The sequence below is a fragment of the Balaenoptera ricei genome, chromosome 16, assembly GCF_028023285.1.
Source record: "Balaenoptera ricei isolate mBalRic1 chromosome 16, mBalRic1.hap2, whole genome shotgun sequence".
Taxonomy (NCBI): Eukaryota; Metazoa; Chordata; class Mammalia; order Artiodactyla; family Balaenopteridae; genus Balaenoptera; species Balaenoptera ricei.
Genome location: NC_082654.1, coordinates 109,941,541 through 109,967,220, shown reverse-complemented (window position 1 = coordinate 109,967,220; position 25,680 = coordinate 109,941,541). Strand labels below are relative to the sequence as shown.

General features: G+C 48.4%; 1 protein-coding gene across 2 annotated transcripts in view; it reads right to left on the bottom strand.

The window, feature by feature from the left end:
* Nucleotides 1–25,680, bottom strand: part of SLC35F3 (solute carrier family 35 member F3) — a 304,606-nt gene that overhangs the window by 83,955 nt on the left and 194,971 nt on the right. The window contains exon 1 of one of the 2 annotated variants that reach the window (XM_059899438.1): nucleotides 14,175–14,470. The exons of the other annotated variant lie outside the window; for it this stretch is intronic. Coding sequence (XP_059755421.1) covers nucleotides 14,175–14,250 — 76 coding nt within the window. The 5' untranslated portion in view covers nucleotides 14,251–14,470. Of the gene's footprint in view, nucleotides 1–14,174; nucleotides 14,471–25,680 lie in introns of those variants that run through there. 2 annotated transcript variants of the gene reach the window in all.

The window sequence follows — 25,680 nt, the reverse complement described above, 5'->3', positions numbered from 1 at the left end:
CAGCCTACTTGCCTTTTTATATGTTCAGCCAGGCACTTAGCTGAATGAGGGCACACATTATAGGGGTACAGGAGATGGGTACAAAATACATTGGCGTCAAATGTACTCTATGGACTTTGTTTAAACTTAGCAGTAACTTAAATAGCTCTAATACCATGAAACCAAGTTTTGTACATCATACTGTCTGAAATATAATAATTCTATGAGGCAAAATCCTGATTCAAGGTAGCCTATTATATAGGGGTTAGCTAATCCTATCATTAATTGCCAGGTCTGGTTGTATCCATTTTTTTGGGTTTTTTTTTGGCCTCACCTCGTGGCTTGTGGGATCTTAGTTCCCCGACCAGGGATCGAACCCCGGCCTTTGGCAGTGAAAGCATTGAGTCCCAACCACTAGACCACCAGGGAATTCCCTGGTTGTATCTCTTTTAGCCAAAGGTCATCCTAAGCCTTCGTGGCTGGTCAAGGAGAGATAATGTCTTCACTGACCCCAAATCCTTGACCCCATCTGTACTGTGCTTCTTTACCTGCTTTATTAATATTTAATCTCCCTCTTCCTCTTTCTTTTCATGTGTGTATATATCTGAGTCAGAAAGCCCTTGGAAAACCAAATGGCTGACCACCTCTGAACTTCCCACAAGTTGTCTGTTTCTGGCATGGGCTGCAGGGCAGGGAGAAGCAGAGGGGGGCAAAAGCAAGGCAGATTCCTCCCCTTCTGTTTGATGCCCTCCCACCAGGACGTCTTGATTTTGCTCACAGTGAATCCCTACAACTTACGGCAAATTCATTTTCAGACAGAAGCATGCACGTTTCAATTTATACACTGATTCCCTGACATTTGGGGTGAGCTTCTGCAACCCTTCACTACTGGGATAATTTTCAAGCAGTGCTGCGGGCTGGCAGATTCCTTGACTACCAGCATCAACTATCAGCAAGTCCTACTGAAAAGATAATTATGGAGATGAAAAAAAAAAGTCCACCTAGAAAGGCAATGCAGTTTCACGGTACTAACTGGCCACTTAAGAAGGGAGTCTGGAGGAGGTTGAAAAAAATTCAGGCTCACGGCATGTTTTTTCATCTAGTTTTGCATTATGGCAGATTAAGTTTTAAAACTTAAAGGATGAAGTGAAGACTGATGCTATGCTGCTATTACAATGAAAAAGAAAAATCACCAAATCATGTAAGATCGTACTGTTCAAATGCTTTTACAGATCTGGATTAAAGAGGTTATTCTCCAACTTTGTAACCTCTCTGGCTTATTTGACTAGGGGAATACTGATAATACACAAACAAAATAAAGACATTTTGCGCTCTACTATTTAAAAATAAGCTAGAACGATGTTTCCCAAAGTGTAAGGCAGTGAACAGGTGTTATAAGAAAAAAAAAGGATCCCACAATCAGAAAAGTTTGGGAAACACTAGGTAAGTCAGACAGGTTCCTTTGCTGTAGGAGTATTCAGGGCTAATGGATGTGGTGGATTTCCAAAAGGCAGCTAGAGAATGTGTGCTTCCCATATTATCTAAATGTAACACCTGTGATAGGACTGGGGTCCCTTGGAACACACTTTGGGAAACACTGGAATAGACCCATAAAGAATCAGAGGTATCCAAACCTAATTCATTGCAAACTTTCCATTTCACCGCACCAAGTGTCTTATAGTAATAATCACTTATCAATTTCAATACCCGCTCATTCCTAATAATTCTTTTAAACTAGACCTACTTCACGTAAACTAAAAATATTCTTTATAGAATCTTTAGAAAAGTACTGCATAGCATAAATAAAAAGCAATGCACTGTATACTAATCTTAGTACCCAGAAATATCGCTGGACATTTTGCTGCACTTTCCCCAGTCTTTTGTATCTTTGCACGACACACACACACACACACACACACACACTCACACAGCAAAACTGGGATCATACTGTATTTTCGGCCAACAGTCATTTAACCTGATGCATAAGAGCATGGACTTTATAAATCTCACAGGACTCTGTATAGTACGACGCATCCTAGGAGCATTTCAATCCGCTAGGAAGTTGCCATGAAGTCTCCATCTGCCATGTGCCAAGAACTCTGGGCGGTCAATAAATAAATATAAAACATGATTACGTCCTGCTCTTCAGGAACTTACAGTCTATCTGGGAGTGACAAAATGGATCTATGAAGGAATTACAGAACAACTACAAATGGAGAGATTTGACTGTAACACAAATTCTGAAGACAGCGCAACCAGTGTGGGCTGTGACCACAGCAGGAAGAGTCGGAGAAAGCAGAAGCTTGGCCTGGGCCTTGCAGCATAGAAAGGCTGAGGAACAAGAGAAGCAAAGTTCAGGGTCAGGAACACACCTGGTCTGCCCCAGGAGCGGTGAGGAAGGTGGTGAGATCTGAAATCCACCGTTTCCTTGCCCCACTGTGACGTTCAATCTTGCTTTGGTCAGACACGCAGTAGGAGAAATTGCCAGGCTGGTGGAAGGGACTTCAGCAAATTCAGATTTTGGAATTTACATTCTCTAGGAAGTAAATATACATTATACATGCCCCAGTGTCCATAACAAACAGATAAAATTAGTTGAAGCATAGTATAGAATGACATAATGGATTTGGTTAGCAGACGCATTTATTCTCTGGATTTGAAACGCAACAAATGCAACCCACCCTACCATTCTCAAGGTCATTTTCAACAAGCTGTCCAACTGATGCTCAGATTTCAGAGAGAAGGAATTACACTGGGGCAGGGCGGGGGTGGATAATATCCGCTCTCAAAAGCCTCTCATATCTTCCCGTGCAAGAAACTTTGGTTTACTTTCTCTCCCGTCCTAAGTTAACAAGTCGAGGGATTCCTCTGTGCTTGGTATCTCTCTTGTATCACCCTGAAAGAGGCAGTACAGAGCGCCTCGAAGAAATCGGTACTGAATGAGCCTCAGGCTGTGTCCTGTCCCAGCTCCTTTGACTATTATCACACAACTAGAAATACTGTTTATGTCACCCTCACTCACTAACATCCCCTCCCCACTAACAACCCCTTTACTTATGATCTTGAACTTTCCACCCTAACCTTGCACTTGAGCCAAGAGTTCTGGGCTCAGTGCAAAGTAGATTATATTCTCTGGCCCAATGGTTGTGCTGACAGATGCGGTCACTGTTGCCTCTAAACGCTTTGTTTACGCCACTTAATTCACTCAGAAGCGCTGGGGGACAGGCGGACTCTTCCCAGTTCTATTACCAGAGCTGCTTCCACTGAGCATTTTGGAGAAAGAGGTGTGTGTGTGGGTGTGTGTGTGTGTACGTATGTGTGTAAAGGGAGTGTTCTCCAGTATATAATGTATACCCCACGACGTGCCAAGATATAACCATACCCGTGCGTGAACTTCCATCCTGAGCTCTGTTCAGAGTCAGGCAATTTACTAAAACCATATGTTAGTCCTACCTGCAGAATCACACCTGATACTTCTCTCCTACCAGGAACTTATAAAACATATGCACTCTTCAGTCAAGCAGTACCTAGAGGCAATGTCTGCCCAGCGGAAGGAAACTCTAGGTCCTAATGGGTGAGTTAGAGGTCTGGTTTAGCCCCTAACTCATTCTGGGACCCAGGCAAGTCCTCTGTCTCATGAGCTGTTCATTGCTTTCTGCTGAGCAAATGATGAACTGGGGGCTTTTTAAGTTTATTTAGTGAAAGCCATTTCTCCAATGAGAAAGCTAGAACAATTGGAAAATCACTCACTCTCAACTACAAGTTCCCATAAAATGGCTCTTGCAAACTTCCAAGAGAACACAAATGTTTCTTTTTTGAGGTCCCCTGAGAATAAGCAGACCCTTGGTGACGCTCTCTGAAGAAGTGTCCAGGAAGTTTTGCACTTAGAAAGTGCAAGAGTCATGTCTTAGGGATGAGGGACCCAGCGCTGGGCTCAAAGACCGCCCACTGGCTGGCCTGGTCCCAGCCTCCTGAAAGCAGAGACATAGCATCGTGTAGAGAGCAGGAGAAGATACCTCCCAATGACACCTCCATCAGTAAGATCTATACAGTTAATTCTTCAAAGCTTTTTTGAGGCTGAATTTTCATAACCATAAAATTCACTTGTTTCAGGAGTGCAATTCATGATCCTCAGTAAATCTACAGAATTGTGAAACTATATCACCACCATCCAGTCTTAGAACATTTCCATCACCTCCAAATGGGTCCTCATGCAATCTGTAGTTGCTCCCCATTCCCCACCGCTCAACCCCAGCCAACCACAAATCTGCTTTCCATCTCCACAGATTTCCCTCCTCTGTATATTTCATATGAATCTGTAAACTTTCACTTCTGACTTCTTTCACTTAGCATAACGTATTTGGGGTTCCTCCATGACGTACATAGCATGCGTCAGGAGTTCATTCTTTTCACGTCTGGGTAGTAGCCTATAAGGATATTCCATATTTTGTTGTTGTTTTTTTTTTAAACTTATTTATTTATTTTTGGCTGCGTTGGGTCTTCATTGCTGCGCACGGGCTTTCTCTAGTTGCAGCGAGCTGGGGCTACTCTTTGTTGCGGTGCGAGGGCTTCTCATCACGGTGGCTTCTCTTGTTGCGGAGCACGGGCTCTAGGTGCGCAGGCTTCAGTAGTTGTGGCACGAGGGCTCAGTAGTTGTGGCTCGTGGGCTCTAGAGCGCAGGTTCCATAGTTGTGGTGCACGGGCTTAGCTGCTCCGCGGCATGTGGGATCTTCCCAGACCAGGGCTCGAACCTGTGTCCCCTGCATTGGCAGGCGGATTCTTAACCACTGCGCCACCAGGGAAGTCCCATATTTTGTTTATCCAGTTATCAGTTGATGGACAGGGGTATAGTGTCCAGTTTTTTGGCTACCGTGAATAATGCTGCTATGAACACTCATACATATAAGTCTTTGTGTGGATATGTTTTCGTTTCTCTTGGGTGGACTAGTTAAATTTTCAGGCCACTCAGCCAACAAACATTTATTGACACCTACTGTGGGGCATAAGGCAGACACCCGCTTCCCTAGGAGAGCTTGCTCAGTCTGAGTGGAGGGGCTTACAGTGTCCACGTCATAGATGGTTCTGTGTCTCCAAACCCAATCCAAACACAGTTGATGGCCGCTCTGGGAATACAGCCACCACCCTTTTATTTTTCTGGATCGCCCAGGGGAAGAGGGCTTGATGAACAATTTTCCCATTTGTTGATCACTGATGCATATACCCGTTCAGGGCCCAGCCACCCAACTAAATAGCTTTTATAAAATCAGGAGCTTGGAAGAAAGCTTTTGTTTATGGCCATTTGCAAGTGTAATTCATCTCCCAAAAATGCAGTTCAGGTTTTGTTTATCTCATCTACTCATTAAATACTTGCTCAGTGAATTTATGGGTGATTGTTTTTTCTCAGGCAGTGGTTCGGAGGAAAGGGAAGAAAAGGCTGTCACGTGTATCAGGCCACCACGGGCCCCGGGTGTCCCCAAAGCAATCCTGATTTTACATATCCTGACCAATGATGCCCACCTGCAGCTGCCAGACCATTTGTTTGGATTCTCGGACTTTGGGTCAGAAAATGTTCCCACTATTCGTACATGCTGAGGCCTCAGCCGTGCTCCTGACTGGCACTTGTCCCTGGGAAAAGATAGAATCCACAGGTAATTAAACTTGACTCTGAGTAAGGGAGAAGAAGGAGGGCACAGGGAAGTAAAACACAAGTGACAGTTATTTTTTAATTTTTTTAGGCCGCGCCACGTGGCTTGCAGGATCTTAGTTCCCCAACCAGGGAATTGAACCCGGGCCCACGGCAGTGAAAGCGCCAAGTCTTAACCACTGGATGGCCAGGGAATCCCCCAAGTGCCAGTTAAACACACAGCATATATGCCATGTTCTCTGCCAGGAGATTATATACCTTTTTTTAAAAACCTGTCTTAACGTTGGAGCGTGACTATCCTTGCTTTGCGGCTGGGACAGCTGAGGGTCTGACAGTTACTCTCCCAAGGTCACAGACTAGTGAGGGGCTGAATGCAGTTCCAAGCGTCTGTCTGACTCCAAAGCATCCAGAGGAATGCAGAGCATCCTTAGTCTTCCCTCTGGAAGCTGATCAGGGCCATGGCGCTGAACACCCCAGTCAGAACTGCCCATCACTAAAGAGGGACTTCAAGATTCCAAGAGGACAGACTCTCTGTTTTTAAATTTGGAACATCCTGAGTATGTATGGAACTCCGGGCGGGGACTCACCACCATGGAATGAGGGCTGTCATGAGCTGAGTGTCTGTGTCCTCCCTCAGTTTATACGCTAAGACTGTAACCTCCGGTATGGCTGTATTTGCAGATGGAGCCTCTAAGGACATAATGAAGGTTAAATGAGGTCATAAGGGTGGGGCCCTGATCTGATAGGGTTGGTGGCCTTATATTCTCTTGTCTTCTCTTAGTGCACACAGAGGGGAGGCATGTGAGGGCACAGCAAGGAGGTGGCCATCTACAAACCAGGAAGAGAGTCCCCACCAGAAACCAAATTTGCCCACACCTTGATCTTGGACTTCCAGCCTGCAGAACTGTGAGAAAATAAATGTCTGTTAAGTCATCCAAGCTACGGTACTTTGTCATGGCAACCTGAGCAGACTGACCTGAGGGTATTACAGAGGGGACTGCGGTGTGTCTGTGAAGGTGTAAGGCACGGACCAAGAGCTGTCACTGTGCTGGACAGGATGTGGTGACAAGCTGTGGGTGTCTATTTACTGTGATAACCTCTTAGGAGAAGAAATAATTGCCATATCATAGCCAAGAGAAGACTAGAAAGACATGCAATGTGGTGTCTGAGATCGGATGCTAGAACAGAAAAAGGACATTAGGTTAAAAACTAAAGAAACCCAAATAAAGTATGAACTTCAGTTAATAATAATGTGTCAGTATTGGTTCATTAATTGTGACAAATGTACCATACTAATAGAAGATGTTAATAATAGAAGAAACTGGATGTGAAGTATTTAGTAACTCTCTCTGCAGTGTCTCTGCAACTTTTCTGTAAATCTAAACTATTCTAAAATAAAAGATATATTTTTTAAAAAAAGAAAGAAAGAACTGCCGCAGATGACTAGATTAGAAATATCAGGTACTACTTTATATTTGTCTGCCTTCTCTGAATTGCTTGTCTTTGTTGTGATTCCTAGAGATCAGTGTGTAGAGACAGAAGAAAACATGGCAGCTGCAAAGTTGTTTTTAAAAACCCAAATTCTTTCCCTGGTGTGGATACAGAATTGGGAGGTGAATGAAGGCTGCTTTTTGGGGGGTGGAGTGTGATGATGGGAGGTTTGTCCGAGATTCCCCGGAAGTTCCACCCGGCTGCAGAGCTAGTCTGAATCAGGCCTAGATCTGGTCCACTCTCCTGCCATCACCACCACTCTAGTGAACAGACACCTGTACCGGCCTTTCTGCCCCACTACTCACATCCTTAGAGGTCCCCGAATAACTCCCAGTGTCCAAATCACAGTGCCTCTTGCAGTGGATTTAAGACAATTCTGGAATGTTCACAGCCCAAGGCGCACGTGACTTGTGAGAACGTGACTGGATAGGGGTAAGCTTGAAATAATGCCCTTTGCGCCTTGCGGGAGGGAAGAGGCCACTTGGGAGGGGAGCAAGGGCCTGTTTGGACCCGTGGTCTGAAGACACCTGGGCTGGAGGGGATCAGTTTTAATCCCCGTGCCTGCCAGTTGTGGCCCGTTCAGCCTCCCGAAGTCTCACCGTTTCCACCACCCGCCCGGGCACATGACACCTCTGTACACAGCAGGCGCTCACCAGGGACAGATCAGGGGATATTCCAGCGCTGCTGGTGACCCGCACACGAACACCGACACAAGCACATGCCCCTCTTCTCTGCCATTTCTCTTCATCAGAGGATGCCCTCACGTCCATGTGGTGGGAGTCTGGCTGCCATGTCTCACGGGGAGAGCGGGGTTCAGGAGGGCAGGCTGCGTGCAGCACGGCCCCCCAGGAAGCAAGGGGTGCGTGGAGTCTTCCCCCCTGGACGGGAGCAGGGGAACAAGGGTGATATTTTCACTGGTGGCCCGGGTGGTTACACAACTCATCTTGATGCACAAAGCACTGTCTTCTAAAACGTCCCGTTCTCGGGATGTGGAGTCGTGTGACGTACATCTGTAAGGCAGGACTGAGCTTGCGTGGTCAAGGACCCACGTGGACTTGGCCTTAAGGTATGACAGGTGTCCTCCTCGGCTTCGCTCCTCCCCGAGGGCAGGCCCTCTGCGTGGGCTGAGGGTGATGGGCTGAGCTCATGCCAGGCAGAGAGGCTTTGCTGTGGAAACGCCTGGGCCAGCCCCAGGCAAAGCTGAGAAGTTGCATGCTCCTCTTTGGGGTCTTTCTAGACCGCTTTTTGCACCCCCATCATCGGGAGGTGCTGTCTAGAGTGCCGTGCTTTCCTGCGGCTGAAGATTCACAGAATCTAAGTGCTCACCTAGCTGGTCTTTCCTCCTCCCGCTCCAATGCCAAATCCCACCCCTGAAACACACACACACACGCATATGCACATGTGCACACGCACACACATATACACAAGCACATATATATACACACACAAGCACACAGGCACATATATACACACATGCACATACATACATACATACACAAGCACAAATATACACACACACCTACACACATGCACAAGCACACACATGCACACACATATACATACACGTGTGCACACACACGCCAAATTTCTGACTTGTCCTGGGTCTAATTCCCTCAGAGCTCTGCTCTCTGGTTAGAGCTAGGAAAGGGTTTAATCAAATAAACCAACTCTGGTAATGAGTAAGCTCCTTACTAGACTCATAGACTGTTCCTGCTGAAAGAGCCAATGGAAGATCTACTCTAATCCCCTTTCTTTTCAGAAAAGAGACGCCTGGGCTCCAGGAGGTGAGGAGACACGTCAGATACATGAATCAGCTAGTGGCAGAGCAGGACACAAAAAGTCCCCTGCCCCCAGGCGGGGTTCTTCCCCTACACGCTCCCCCCAAGTGACACGGAGTCTTAACCAGTGAGAACGGGTCACTCGCCTAAAAGGCTTTTAGGAATTACATCTCTTCTTGCCTCTCCCATACAGCTCCTGCGAACACTGTCCCACCTCTGCGAGCCTTCCATCCCTCACTCGAATCCCCATCCATCACTTCTGGGAGACGGTGCCACTTCACACATGACAAAGAAGATCCAAGTCACCAGCGCAGGTCCTCGGCTTCCCTCCCCGGCAGCCCACATTTCTCTCCGTCTTTGCCCTCCTCTCTTCCCTTCTCCTTTGCTGGGCTAACCACCCTTTCTCTGGTCGGTTCTGCTCTCCCAGGGCCCCCCTCCTCCTCCCCCTCCCCCGGCTGCGTCAATCACATTCTCCTGGGGCCACCACAGACCTGTCCCAGCACCAGCCTCCTTCCTCTGGCTTCCAGAACCGCCTGCTCTCCCCAAGTCCCTCCCCTGCCCCCTAAACAGAGCATAACTCCCCCCACCTCTCTCCCTGCTGGACACCTTTACCCGCTTTTCTTCTCCTTCCCCAAACACTCACCCTTGCCATCTGGCTGGGGGACCAGCACCCACTTAAAACTGTTTCTACACCACCACATCCTTTGGCCGTACCTGACGCTCCACCACGCTTCCTCTTTCTTGGCTTTCTTCCTGGGGTCTCCACGATGCCCTAGGATCTGGGGTCTGCCTCCTCTTCTGCCTCCTGTCTCCCTGGCATCTGTGGCCAGCAGGCTTCTGGGCAAGCCTGTACACCTCCACAGGGCCACCTCCCCCTGAGCTGTCACTCGGCCGCCACCCCCTCTTTCTCCCGGGTCCTTGTCTCCTACATGCCACACCTGCCCTTGAAGGAACCGCCAAAGCCTCACCTTCAACTTGTCTCAACTGGACGTCCCCTGTCTCCCTTGCTGTGACTGCCAATGGCATCTTAATCTTTCTCATTTTTTTTAATTTTATTTTTTTTGGCTGCGCCACGCGGCTTGTGGGATCCTACTTCCCCGACCAGGGATCGAACCCGCGCCCCCTGCAGTGGAAGCGCAGAGTCCTAACCATCAGACAGCCAGGGAATTCCCTACTCTCATGATCAAGAGGGATATACTGTAACTGTCATTTCCATACCAAAAAGCTGATTGACAGAGAGCTCTCATCATTAAACCAAAGTTACCTGGCTCCAGCAGGAGGGGCGGGCCCCAAACCCAGTCCTTCCAACTCCAAAGCCCTCATTCTTTCCGCAATTCTACACGCGGCCGGCCTCTTGTGGGAATTTACTGTCTTGTTCTCAACCACTAATTCCAGTGCATGTAATTTTACTGAACATGAGTTAGCTGGTTGTGAATATAGATGATCCAAGTAACTACTCTACTAAAGATGTGTTCCTGATCAATATTCAGGGTCTGAGTCCAGTGGGAACGCCAGGAAAGGAACATGAAAACAAGATGTGCCGTCAGACGGGACAGACGCCACCACCCTGGCTGGAAGTCCCTTTTCAAGCCTCGACTCCTACCTGAGGCCCAGCTGCAGACTCCTCATGCTTTCTGGCCAGACCTGTGCACACGCCATTCCCTCTGCCCGAAAAGGCCGCCTCTCCCCTCCTTGCCTGACAAGTTTTCTCACTTCCACTGCAATGCCTCTACCTCAGAAGCTCAGACCTCCTCAGATTACCCAGCTATCAGTGTCCCTGTAATACTGTGTCCCCAGCTCTGAACCACAACTTACTACCTTGCGCTGGATAATTTATTTATCTGTATGTCTCTTTCCCATTGGACTGAAACTCCCTTAAGAGAATGAAGCTAGTGCTGCTCCTCTTTGCATTTCCAGGGCTTAGCGGAGTAGACAAAGGACGCAGAGCAGGGTCGGAGGAGGTATTTGTTGGGTAAATGAAGTCGTCTCGTCCACCTTCCTGTGTCTGAGTTCCACTAAGCGCTGTATTTTCTATTTTGGTTTTATATGTACCACATGCTGGTGCCTTCTTGCCTCCCCTTAGAAGACACACCGCACAAGCTAATAAATATTCCTTGCTGGCTGTGTTCCGTTCCTGAAGTCTGCCTGCCATCCACACAGAAACAGCCACAGTGTGGGGACCACCTTATTCTGTGCATCCGAGGCAAAACAAAATGATTCAACACTTCCAAAACAAGCACGCAGGATGCAAATGGTTTCAAAAAATAGACCCAAAGCCAAATTGAACACAAATACCAAGGGAAAAAAAGCAGGCAGAGAGAAAGAGCTATATGAGAGTCTAGGCATACCCAGGGCAGGTTTAATCAGCCTTGCCCTGCAGACTCTTGCTGACACACACACAGGTATCCTATACAAAAAGGCCATTGGAGACTTTCCAGTATCACTGGAACGCTGCTTCTAGATACTTCTAGACGCTTCTAGATACTTCTAGATACCCCACACACGCACTCTTTTGAGAACAGGCAAGAAGGTTTGCTGAAGGTGCGAGACAGTCTGTGACTGGAGGATTGCCAGATGTTTATTAAGCACCTACTGTGTGCCAGGCCATGTGCTAGGTATTGTCACCTACCTACCCTCCTCACTGCATTCATTCCCCAAATTCTGCTGAGGTAGGTTGTTAGTTCTCTTCTACAGCTGAGGAAACCGAGGCTCAGTGTTTATGATTTGTATACATCAAACTGCATAAGGGGAGTCTTGATCCCCGGATCTGTCTGATTCTTAGTTTAATACAGTTTCCACTATCCACAGACATTTACATGCAAATGTTGGTTTAAAAACCAAGCTCGTGGGGCTTCCCTGGTGGCGCAGTGGTTGAGAATCTGCCTGCCAATACAGGGGACGCGGGTTCGAGCCCTGGTCTGGGAGGATCCCACATGCCGCGGAGCAACTAGGCCTGTGAGCCACAACTACTGAGCCTGCGCGTCTGGAGCCTGTGCTCCGCAACGGGAGAGGCCGCGACAGTGAGAGGCCCGCGCACCGCGATGAAGAGCGGCCCCCACTCGCCGCAACTGGAGAAAGCCCTCGCACAGAAACGAAGACCCAACACAGCCAAAAATAAATAAATAAATACATAAATTTAAAAACCAAGCTCGTGGACTTCCCTGGTGGCACAGTGGTTAAGAATCCGCCTGCCAATGCAGGGGACACAGGTTTGATCCCTGGTCCGGGAAGATCCCACATGCCGCGGAGCAACTAAGCCCGTGAGCCACAACTTCTGAGCCTGTGCTCTAGAGCCCGTGCGCCACAACTACTGAGCCCACGTGCCACAACTACTGAAGCCCGCGCGCCTACAGCCCGTACTCCGCAACAAGAGAAGCCACCACAATGAGAAGCCCGCGCACCGCAACTAAGAGTAGCCCTCGCTCGCCACAACTAGAGAAAGCCTGCGCGCAGCAACAAAGACCCAACGCAGCCAAAAATAAATAAATAAATTTATTTTTAAAAAACCAAGCTCGTGGTTTGCCATGATTGTCCCTGTGAACAGGAGGCTCAAAGCTTACCCGGCAGTAGCCCTGAGTGACTTGGGGGAGGGTATCCCCATTTTCACCCCCTGAAGGCAAACCCCAGGCGTGGCTAGAGGGAAGCACCTGTGCCTGGCGTGTCACCCCCTGTCCCCTGCAGCACATGAGGTCACAGTGCCCAGCCTCGGAGGCCCGCCATACATGCCCAGCCTGACTCCGAGTGCTCCTGGGACGTGTCCTGCCCACGGTGGGCTGGGGGCTGCCCGGGGAAGGTACCCGCTGCTGAAGAGCAGAGCTGACCTGGCTGACTTAAACAGTGCGGGCAGAGCAACTTGCCAGGAAGACCCCATGAACGAGCAGACACTTCCAGGTTCCCCAAGGGAAGCGAATATCCAACCCTTCCCCTTCCCAACTTGCGCATATATCTAGGCAAGGTCCCTGAGAAGGCTTGAAAATGCAATGCCTCACCCCGACCCCAGAGGTAGCACACGCACTGAATTCAGGTGTAGCTTACTGATACCAACTCTTTCCTAAGACTGGGATATGGGGGGAGGGAGGAGACAGCCACTCGAAGGAAAAAAAAAAATCAACCTCCTAAAGGTAGGAAATGAGAAATAGGTAAGCAGTTGCAGGTTAGTGCAAAGTGATGTTCTGAAAAGCATGTCTCCAACAGCGCGGGATTCCATTCCTGCTTCCCCACCTACTAGCTGTAGGTCTTGCACAAATCCATCCACCTTTCTGGGTCTAAGTCCTCATCTCTAGGATGGGGGGTAATGGTACCAGGACAGCTACTGGCGGCCTTCTGTGGGCCCGCCGAGTGCGGAGCCCACAACTGCCCTGCTAGCCCCCGTCTTCCTCTCACTGGTTCTCAGCCTCGCTGTAACAAACATGAGCTCGCGAGGGGATACAGGGTCCTCGGAGACCATCACACAGAGGTCCCAGCTCCAGGGTGCCGTCCCAGGGACACAGCAGAAGCCGGGCTCACTCTCAGAGCCCACGGGCTCCTGTCTCACTGGGCTCCTTCGTTCAGGCAAAGTGAGGGCCTGGAACTGAGAGGTCTGCTTTCCTCTCCCCGGTCCCTTCCCAGCCCCCCACCTGGCCCACCTGGCCAGCTCTAGGGAGACTCAAGCACTCCACCTCTGCCTCCTGGGAGGAGGAGTCTGGGGCTGAGGCTGTCTCTCTCTGCTCCCCACCTCCAGCCATGGGAAAGCAAGGTCCTCTGTACTCCTGCCCGATGCCCGCTGGGTCTGAGTAAGGCACAGCTCTCCCGGGCCGCCGGGGCCGGGGGGCTCTTCCTTCTCCTGGGCTCTGCGCAGACTCAAGCCCCCGGACTTGGGGGGAAAGAAGACGTTTCCAGGCTGCTGGTGGCTTTTCGCTCACCTGCTGGCCCTGCCACGGAGCGGGGCATCACTTGGCTGGTGGGCTGGGGAAGGCTCAGAGCGAGGCGGGGAGGCGGGGGGAAATATCTCAGCCTGCGGCAGCCAACCCTCTCCCGCCTCCGGCAGCTGAGCAACGCCTCTGGTCAGCCTGGGGGCGTGGGGGGGGGGGCGGCGATGGGATGCCCCAGACCCAGGAGGCTCAGGACAGGCCTGGAAGGAGCCGAGGAGCCCGGGAGGGAGGCAGCCGGGTGGGAAGCCCGCAGCATCTCGGGGCAGCCGGGCGGCCGAGTCGCCAGCCCCGCAGGCGCGCGGCGCTGCCCGGGGGCCACAGGTAACAGGGTGCCGGGCCCCCGCTCCAGGCCCCGCCGCCCCGGGCCGTTACCTTCCACTTTGGTGAGGGTCAGGACCGGACTGTTGCAGGCGCTGAGCGGGGCCACCCGGGCCGAGTGCTTCTTCATGATGAGCCTTCCGCCTGCAGGAGCGCCGCCGCCGATCGCCTACATGCTGGGGCCGGCTGGAGCGCGCCTCGCGGGCCCGGGGGCCTCCTCCGGGGAGGAGCGCGAGCGGCTGGCCGCCCCGGCCCTGCGTTCCCGAGCTGCCGTCTCCGCGCGGGGCTCACTGCGGCGGCCGCCCCGCGGAGCGCATCGTCTCCGGCCGCGCAAGCCACTCCGCACCCGCGCGCACAGCCTCCCGCTCCGAGGTTGCCGCAAACTCCAACGTCACGTACAAGTGCGCTCCCCGCTCCCACCCCGCGGGCTCACCTGCTCCGCCCCCCGCCCCGGGCCGCCCAGCCCCGCAGCCCGGCTTCCTCCCTCGGAGCCCGGCCCCGGGTGCAGCCTCCGGTCCGGGCAGCGGGCCGGCCCGCAGCTCCCCGGCCGCCCCTGCCCTTTCCTGGGACCAGCGCAGGGGAGGGAGGCCCTGCAAACTTAGCCTCGGCGCTTCCCAAGTTTAAACGGGGAGTTGTTCGACTTCGGACGGAGAGTTGCCTCCTCCCTGCGCAAATTCCTGAATTATTGGTTTACGGGAAGACTCAGAAAAGAGCGAAGCTTCCCGCGGCTGGCATTCACTTCTTTGAATGAGTCTAGGGCACATTTTCTGCCTGACCCCGGTGGGCAGCTCTTTTTTCTTTTGGAGACGATGCCAAGTCCAGAGAAGCAGGGCAGCCACAAGAAAACCAAGGCTTGAGATTTCTGCCCCTGCCCCAGTCCGGAGAGGCCAAACTCCCTGGGAAGCGGGGAAAGCTTCATTTCCGCCCAGATCCCAGGTTTGTGCTGCAGCTTTTGCCTCTGCAGGCACTGGTCTCACTGCTCCCACTCAGACCCACCTGTAAGCCACTGACCAATGATGCTTGATAAAAAGCGATGACATACCTCTTGCATCACTAGCTGGGCGATCCCTGAGTGACTCCCTGGTACCCAGGGCGTTTATCCCATGATAATGCACCATCAGAAACACCCTGCCATCATCTCTGCAGGTAGGATGCACAAGACTTGTGTGGCCCCCAAACTCCAAGGGTTTTATGGACATCTCATTCACGCATGCGCAGCCATCAGTTCTCTGTTTTGGTCTCAGTCTCCACTGGGAATCTGAAGGCTCCGTAGGGACTCAAGGTGGGTTTTGTTGTTATTGTTAAGTCCTTACCCAGAGTTTCGGAACCCCCCCACCCACCCACCCACTCTACCTGGTTTCCTGTCTCAAAGTTGATGTTCTACTCTGTGACAGCACCCTCAGCACCCATAAGGGTAACTCAGTGGCGTGGCAGAGGCGGAGAATGACCTCAGATCTACAGGGTTTCCCTAGCCTGGCACCTACCAGCTGTCTCTGGTGACATCCACCTGCATGCTCCCAGGTCTCTGGTAGAAGTGGTTCCTACAAGCTGCTCTTGTAGGGTTCTTGTTATTACCTGCCCTCTTGAACAGCCGTGATGAACAGAATGGCTCCTGGGTCTCCAAAAAGCCAGGGCTTCCCAGGGCTGCTGCCTCATCATTACAGCCAAGGAAAGGTTTTTAGGGTCTCCTCAGAGCCCTCTAGTGGTGGCCTCCACGCTGTGCGCCTCTCACAGGGAGCTTGTCCCCAGATCCCGAGATGACATTACAGTAAGTCACTAAGCCATTCCCTTCCTCGTAAATATTAAGCACAAATAAGCTTAAAGCAAAAAGAAGCAAAAACAAACCAAAAAAAACCCTCTTCTATAATATTCTTATGTTATTTCATCAAGTTCATCAATCAACATTTACTACATACACAGTAACTAAAATAAATATCACATCATAACAGTACCCATATTTTGAGCACTATGTATCAAGTACTGTGCTAAGAGTTTTACATAAATCATTTCATCTTCTACTCACTAAAGCTCTGTAAAAATCATTGTTACCTTGTTTTACAGATGGGGAAACTGAGGCTAGGAGAGGTTAACTAAAATGTCCCAGGTCAACAGGCTGAGCAGGGATTTAAATCCAAGTCTGAACGAATCAAAAGCCGGCACTTACCACTGCTCTGCTATTCTCTTACATTATAAATGTAAAATGCAAAAATTCCACGTAACTATTCCAACTGAGGTGGGAGACACAAGTAATCCATAATCCATTTCCTTTCATTTGAATGTGGTTTTGGAAAAGTTCATCATGCTCACGCTTTTCTGAACTGTCCACACTCATTCTACGGCACAGGTCACAACCAAACCGTCCAATAAATATCTGTCTGATTGTTTTTTTACGTATCTACTTTCTATTTATCGCAATGTTATGTACAAGCCAAATAGGTAATTAAATATTATCAGTATTAAATACCCCTGTCATTAATTTCACTCATTAATTAACTGTTACCTAAACCTTTTTTCCCCCTGCAGGATACCCCAGGACCTTATGATACCTGAGAGATCATCACCTCTTCATGGCTGTCAATTTCTGCTTACCAAAGAGGCGGTACCAACTCTCAATTTCTTCCCCTTAATTTTAAGTACTCAGTGCTGTTCTTTTTTTCTGTATTCAACTCGATCAGCCTTGGGTGCTCCCTCACGTTGTGTTCCAAACAAACAAACAAAAAAACTTACTCTCCCTCCTGAAATAAAAAACAAACTTCCTCCACTCCATTTTAAATCAGGAGTCCCTGCTGATTTCCATACGAGTACTGATACCCCTCCGCATACATCTTTTTTGGGAGTAGGTGTGATGCGGAGGCATGTTTAAAAACTTACATCCAAAAAATTATTCTAGAAAGTTAACTGTGTACTGGTGCATGAGTACACCCTAGTATTTTGAGAATTCCAACAATTTAAAACTCTATGCTGGAGTTAGGCTATAATGATCTAACTCAGGGATATCTAGAAAATCACCAAGTTCCCCACTTAACACCTAAATCTCAAATGACCAAAAAGCAAACAAAAAAAAAGGTGCTAATAATTCTTTCAACAAAGAGAGAGACATGATCCCTGAAATATCAATGGAAACAACTTTGTCTAAGTAATATCCAGGCCAGAGGATGGAGCATTTGACCTCTGACCTCCGTTTCTCTTTGGAGGGTATGAGTGTGAGCTAGTAACTGAAGGATATCACTGGGCATCCGCCTGTCTTAAATTTAGTATTACAGGGATTTATCTGAAAGGAGATCTGGGTTGACTTTTCAGGTCATATTCATTACCAGATCTTCCTTGTCATCTTCTGAAAACGTATGGTACGGTGGTTCGCCCATCAAAGCCAAGCCTTTCCTTAGCTCTACAGGAGACGGCAGCTGTTCTGATAGAAGCCTGTTCTTCGTCACTAACCCCACTCCCTTGTTTGTTTTTCTCTTTTCATCAGTGCAGTTGAGGAGGGGGGATATTTAATGGCAGTTTGTGGCTACTTGGTATGGTGTGCTCGTAACGACGAGACGGTCTTTGTGTCCTTAGTATTACAGCCCGATCACTGAAGTAAGTTCACCGAATAGATACGAGGGTAACAAGGCTTGGATGCAGAACTTACACACCACCAGCCTGAGTGTTACACCCCCTGGCCTGCCCCCAACAGCGTCTCTACCGTCTCCCCACTTCCCACTTGCAAACCAGAGAGGAAGAAGTAAAAAGAGGGGGCCCAGAGAAGAAAGGAGGTGAGACAGCCAGTTTTTCCTACCACCAAGTGGCTCTATTTCAATTGCAACCCAGCGGTGGGGATCCACCCATGACCCTTTAGGAAGAAAAAGGCAGATAAGCCTGGGGTGAATCACCAGGAAGGGGTTGCTCTGCAGGGCCTGGCTGATTCCTCAAATTCTGGACGCTCACCATGCTTCCTCCTGGCCCTGGGCTCCCAGCTCTGGGCTTACACTCAGGCTCCAGCCTCCCTAAATGACTCGTGTTGCCCAGGTAACCTGTTCTGCCTTCCTGAGCAGACTCGTACTTCTGCCATCCATGGGGGTCACTGGCCTATTCTTTCCTCTGTGCTGGTATATGAATACCTATAGTCCAACTGTACTATTCCAAGAAGGCATCCAATCTCTTTGGTGGGGTTAAGTGGTACTTATTCTCTTGAGGCCAAGACAGCATGGAAAATGTCTTGAACAACAGCCAAGAGCTTGAGTTTGAACTCCAGCCTTGCCAATTGGAGTGGCCAACCTTGAGTGGTCACTCAGCCTATTTTGGCCTCAGTTTCCTAATTTGGGCCCGAGAGGGTTTTCAAACTGTGTTTCCTGGTCTCTATGCAAAGCAATTCTACTTTTACCTGTCGGGGTTCCATGTTAGATTTGGTTTATAAAAATGTTGTCACTGTAAAAAGAAAGTTCTGAAAACCATTGACTCTATAGTTTCCAAGATCCTGTTTGGCTTTAAAATTTGGGGTGTGTGAAATTATCTTCTTAGATAAGACAATTGTCACTGCCTCCAAAGATCTTAAGAGGATCTTATTCTTTGTGAATATCTCCACTTAGTTAAGTAGACTCTTGCTTTAAGTGGTTTTCTCACTTTTTGGACAAAGCTAGAAACACATTTACATTTGTCAAAATTCATAAAGTTGTATAGTAAAAAGGATGAATTTTACTGCTTGTAAATTATATATCATTTTTAAAATTGGGAAAATATGTTTTACATATACAAACACATATATAACTGATTTTAATATTTAATAAAATATACCTTTTACCATGTTTTGGCTATTCTATTCTATTCTTTTTCTATTCATTTTGTTCTATTCTTTTGTGTTCTTTCATTGCAAAAAAATTGCCGATTGTGATCAACTTAGTTGGTTTTATACCTTACTCATGGGTCATGATCCATGTGACTTGAAAAATATTGTTAACAATAATATTCTTTGTATGTGAAGATCTTTACTTAATCGGTTCAAAATAAATAATAAAAATTTAAAATCCAGCTAAGATTTTCAATAGCCAGAAAGCAGACCATTTCAATTAATTCACTCTGAAATATTAACACTGTTTCATCGTCCTCCTACAGTATTAAGTAGTAAGAGTTATAAATTATTTTTGTGGTTACCAGCATTTAAAAATAATCACTTAAAGTAGTTCCAGGAACCAGAAATGGACTTTTACCCAAATAAGTCAGTCTGCAGCATTCAGAAGCTTTCAGAGTAGAGCAAACATTGGTATTTCCAACAGGAGAGAAAGTCTAATGATGAAAAGAAATTAACTCTCATGCACTGGGCAGCTCATTGCCCTGATCTGGCAGGAATAATTCATAACCTTTTTCAATAACTTCAAGTGCAAGTGCAGGAAACAAGATGGTGGCCTTCCCCATCTTCACATCTCCCTTCTCTTCTTCAGCAATATGTATGACCAGGATAAAGTCAGACTCATTGAGGTTCCATAGGATTTCTCCTCCTTCTCTCTAAGGAGGAATGTCAAGGTTGGATAACTCCAGGCAGGACATCAAGAGGCCGGATCACTGGATGTCACCAGTGGGCTTCCAGACACATCCTGTTCAGGCACCTCCAAGCCTGCTCCATGGTGACTAGACAACAGCTGCCCCTGTGGTCATGCCGGGCCCAGAGCTAGGAGCATGATGAACGATGGGGGAGGCACAGAGGTGGGAACAGCGTGTCCGGTAGTTTCCTTTGTGGATCCTAGGCTGTCCTGTGCTCAGGGAGAGCAGCACAGCTGGGGGCGCTCCTAGGTGGACGCCTGGATTAGCCTGGGGCTTCCTCTCCTGGGACTTCAGAGACCTAGCTAGGTGCCGACACAGTTGAGGGGTGTAGAGGGACCACACAGTGTCTGGTCCCCGGTAGGTACTCAAGAAATGATTGTTCTCTTCCACCTTGGGAAATGGACATGCCAGCTGCCACGAACTCCTTCCAACACCCTGAGTCAGTATAGAAAGGGGCACTGCTTACAAATGGTTTCATTAGGGCAAGTTGTTCAGCCTCTCCAGGCTCAGCCATGTCATCCTTAAAATGGAGATAATAATAATAGATACCTTATGGTGTTGCTGTGAAGAGTAAAGGAATTGATACCATGGTAAGGGATTACGATAGTCTGTGGCAGATGGCAAGTACTCAGAACACATCAGGCACTATTTTCAGTCTCTCCCGCTAGGTTCTTTTTTTTTTTTTTTTTTTTTTTAAATTTATTTATTTATTTATTTTTGGCTGTGTTGGGTCTTCGTTTCTGTGCGAGGGCTTTCTCTAGTTGCGGTGAGCGGGGGCCACTCTTCATCGCGGTGCGCGGGCCTCTCACTATCGCGGCCTCTCTTGTTGCGGAGCACAGGCTCCAGACGCGCAGGCTCAGTAGTTGTGGCTCACGGGCCCAGTTGCTCCGTGGCATGTGGGATCTTCCCAGACCAGGGCTCGAGCCCATGTCCCCTGCATTGGCAGGCAGATTCTCAACCACTGCACCACCAGGGAAGCCCTCCCGCTAGGTTCTTTAATGGGGAGGGGCCATCTCTGTTTTGTTGTATCTCCAGGGCCGAACACAGTGTATGGCTTATGTAGTAGGTGCTCAAAGCAGGAAGGAAGGCAGGAAGGAAACAAGGGGGAAAGGAAGGGAGGGAGGAAGGAGGGAAGGAAGGAAAGATGGAAGGGAGGAAGGAAGGCAGGAAGGAAAAAAGGGAGAGAGGGAGGGAGGGAGGAGGGAGGGAGGGATGGAGGAGGGAGGGAGGGAGGGAGGGGGAAATTCACAGGACCTTCAGAGTTCAGAGTCTTCTAGAATTGTCAGCTTCACCCTCCTCCAGGACTGTGCCTCCTGCCGGCGTGGTACCAGGGGTGACTAACCGCGCTGGCTGATTCCCCTGTGCCCAGGGCTCTCTGGCCCTCACTGGCTTCATCTCAAAGGAAGTGCTTTAGAGACCGGGACAGTGGACTCAAGGTGAGGAGCCAGATCCGATGGCATTTAGCTCAGAAGTAGCTGCCTGCCGTTTTCCGGATGATTCATCGACCACAGCTGGCCTCCTGTCCGGTCCCTTTGCTCTCCCGCCTCTGCGGGGTGGGAGCGAGGATACTGACCTACATCACATCCCTGTCAACCCCCGGGGCAGACTCCCTTGGCTGGTGTTTGTTTCCAAGGGTGAAACAAGGGGACTGGCCTTCAGACTCGGCTTGAAAAGAGGAAAGATGGGTTTGGGAAGGAGCCACTCCACTCTTGAGTTACTAAGCGCAGGGCAGGGCAGCACCCACAGGCAAGGATGCCGTTCCACGAGGACCATTCAAGTTGGGCGGACAGAAGTTCAGAAGTTCTGATTTCTGAGAAGGGGGCCTGCTCTGACTCAGAACGCCCTTTGCATTTGTCCGAGGCAGTGATCACCTCTGCCCTGCCCTGCAGTTACTTGTATTCTCTTTTCAGCTTCCTGCTGGGCTGTAAACCCTGTGAGGCAGGGACCCTACCCACGAACAGGGCCTACGTAAGCATCATGGAGGGAAGGAATGAAAGATCACCAGGGCAGAAAGAGCTGGAACTTGCCAGTGGTGGAGACAGACAAGAAACTGACTCCAGAGCAGCAGATTCAGCACGATTGCAAGAGGCAGGTTCTGTCGGGATGGGTGTCCTGAAGCAGCCCCTGCAGGGATCAGGCAAGTCCTGCCCCTTCGTCCAAGGAGCTCCAGGCACCACAACTTCCTGTGTGCTCTTCACGCCACCCCTGACCCCCGCTGGCTTCTCTCCTCTCCTGAGGACCTGGCTCTCCCCCTCGGTTCCTCGTTTAGGCTGGTGGGTCCAGGAAACAGCTCAGGCCCCCTGGATCCTGGCCCCTCCACACATCCTAGAGGTACCAGAAGCCTCCAAAGATCATGGAGTCGGTGTTTCCCTAGAAGGGTGGTGCAACGGGGTGGTCACTGAGCGTCACACACAGGAGCCTGAGAGCAACTCAACACGCCCGCTGCTTGCCTCCCCACGTCTTCCCAGTGCCAGCAGCTGCTACACGCCCCCCACCTGCCCCTTCCTCTACCCGCCGGCTCCAGGCCCACCATCCTCCTTGCCAAGCAAAACGTCCTGGGAAGTGTCTTCTGTTGACCTGACCCTGGAATTCCTATGCCTAAAATCTTCCTCCTTGCTAGACAGGTTTCCCTGAAGTCTTGGTCTGGCTCTTTTTTTCCCTGAGGACAAACTTTCCTCCGGCTATTGGTGCCCTCTGCTTCCACCCAAAGAACAAACCACATTGCGCCCAGAAGGTTTCACTCTCGGCCAAGCTGCTGTCTTCGGAAGCCCTCAGGCCCTGCCCTGGCTTCTGGCTGTTTTCTGCCACCTCAGTCTCTGGTTTCAGAGAAAGGGGGGCCCTGGTGGAGGCCAGGAAAGCCAGGTTCTTGGCTGGGGAGGGACCGGAGGGTGGCTCTAGCTAGCATTCCTGCTCTCTGGAACTCACGCTTACCAATCACTTCGCTGAAAGGCTTCAATGAAGCGCATATTCTGTTCCTGGGGGTGTGCTCCTTGCTCGGTGACAATGAAGGTGAGTTCTGCCCAGTGACACCCCACGCATGACATGCTGAGGCCACACCTCAGAGCACAGCTGATCGAGTGCAGTGGAACTCTGTGAACTCCCTGCGTGACAGTGACAACTGTGCCTGTCAGAGATGATTAGCAAATGATCCACTGGCCCAAAAGTATAAAGTGCTCCAAAGAAACAATTGTGTCTTCCCCCAAAGCACTGAGAATGGCCCTTTTCTCCCTTGTTTTGCATAAGATATCTATTGACCTGTACTGGGCATATGGGGGCCCGGTCGCAGTGGTCACCAGACATGCAGGTGCAGGACAAAGGGAGAAAGATGTTCCACAATTTAATCAGATACAAGGAACACACCTCTTTTTTTTTTTTTTTTTTGCAAAAGCAAACAAACCAAAATCCTGCTTAAGGCCAAGTCTGTTCTTTGCTTGGGGGCTGAAAGAGAAGGTCCCACCAATTTTGGACAAAAGCAAGAAGAGGCCAGATGTCTGGAGGTTACCTCCTGCTCCTGACTGAGGCAGTTAGTTACGCCTTCCCGCCCAAATGATTGGCTAATGTAGAACAAGGGGACAAGCCCCAAGGTTTCCCTAAAGCTCTGGTGGCGTTTGGAGGGTTAAGTGCATGCATGATTGTTCCTAAAATTATCTTGCTGGTATTAAGAGTATTTCTGTCTTGTGGATTCCAGAACTATGTTCCAATGAATAACTCCTGGTCACTTTGACAAAGGTGAGCTTCTCAGTGCTTCAAGGGCACATCTGAGGCAATGGATTAGGGACCAACCCAGAGCACTCGTTGGTGAGACCACTAGGCTTGGTTTAGGTTCGCCATAGCACGTCAACACAAGTATGATCTTCTAGCCAATGGGAACGTTTTGAAATTATCTAGACAAAATTTGTTCTTGGATTTTTGTCAGTCCCCACTTTGCTTTTAAGATGATTGTCTTTGGAAGTTTCGTGTACTTTGGACATTTCGATGGGAGCAAAAATATACCCTTTCTGAAAGTTGGCAGAATCTATTGAAATTCCTACAAAATAAAAGCTTTTACGGCTTATTACCCACTATTTCCATTTTTAGGAATTTCCCCCAAGAAATCATCTGATGTGAATAGAGATATATTACAAAGATGTTCATCCAAGTTTTCTTCTTAATAAGTAAAAAGTTGGAAACAACCTAAATGTTCAACCACAGGGAAATGGGAAATAAAGCATGGTGTACTTACACAAAAGAGTTTAACACAGCTGATAAAACAAGTTGTTCAATAACACAGGGAAAGTTCTAGAGAAAAAAACAAACTGCATATTTTATCCAATATGATCTTTACATACACTACATAGTTCCTTCATGTGTAGACCATGTCATTCATAAATATATATATAATATATATATAATATATATATTATATGTATAACATATATGTTATACATATAATATATATATATATATGTTATATATATTCAGAAAAAAACTAAATAGGCTACCACTTTTTCCCCATTTTTTTCTAACCACCACAAATAAAAACAGTGATTCATTCACTTTCTCCGTGACACTTCTCTAAGGGAGAAGGTTGTTCAGTAGAGGACGGGATTGAGACCAATTTTGATGTTTAAGAATAGTTTAAAGGGTCTAAAAATGTGTCTCTTGTAAACATACAAAGGCTAATAATAACAGGAAAAGTCTTCATGTACAGGAGTGCATAAAATAATGGTGTGGTTGGTTTTTTTTTAAAAATATTTAGACAATTTTCTATTCTTTCTTATAGAAAATCTTTTTACATCCGTGCTTTTAAAGCCATTGTTCCTCTGTCTTTGCAGAAGTGTCTATTATAATATCAAAAATAAATATACAGTTCTGTTCTCTGTATTTTAAATATTTTGCTTTCTCACATCCTTTTTATATCCTTGCTGTATAAATGTTCAGAACATGCTAGTAATGAGCAAAGAGAAGGTAGGAATGAGAAAGGTGCTTTAATAACAGCATTGACTTCTTCCTGCAGGAGGGAAGGAATGCAGACCTTGAAAGCTCTTAAGTTGGTGAGAGGCACTGGTGCCCCTCCTACCTGGGTGGAGATCTCCTGGGCTCAGCAATGACCAGTTGCCTTGACCTGACTACTTCTGCCTTTGCGCCAATCTCAGTGAAATCTTTCCCTGTCCTCTCTCTCCCTCATCTTTTCATTCCTGCTTCCATGTAGCTTTAGATTTTGCCCTTGAGTGTACATGAGTGAAAAGGCTAAATGGGTCAGCATCTGTCTTAGACGGGAGTATGGCCATCACCTTGCATCCTGGCTGGGCTCCTTGCTGCCCCATCACCTCAGTTTCACGGCACAGGGTATAAATTATTATTAGACATTATTTTATTAATGGATTTGTGTATACCCATTACATATTGTTTATTAATACAAATACTTCTCAGCTTGGATTTATTTGGTCTGATCCATTCTCTCTACTTGCTGAAAGCTCAAATGTACAAAGTGTGACACAATTCACTCTCCCCTCCTTCTCTCAAGCTTGATTTCTTTCCTTGATGCTGTCTAAAACATGCCCCTTTCCATCTCCACCTCACCCCTCCTTTAAGCCCATTCTTCTTGTAAAACTATAAAAATGGAAACAAAAAACCAGACCATCAAAAGGAAACCATCATGCAAAACTATAATCCAAAAAGATACGTGCACCCCAATGTTCACAGCAGCAGTATTCACAATAGCCAAGACATGGAAACAACCTAAATGTCCATCGAAAGATGAATGGATAAAGAAGATATGGTACATATATACAATGGAATACTACTCAGCCATAAAAAAGAATGAAATAATGCCATTTGCAGCAACATGGATGGGCCTAGAACTTATCACACTAAGTGAAGCAAGTCAGGAAGAGAGAGTCAAATGCCATATGATATCACTTATATGTGGAATCTAAAATAGGACACAAATGAACTCATCTACAAAACAGACTCACAGACATAGAGAACAGACTTGTGGTTGCCAAGGGGGAGGGGGGTGGGGGAGGGATGGAGTGGGAGTTTTGGATTAGCAGATGCA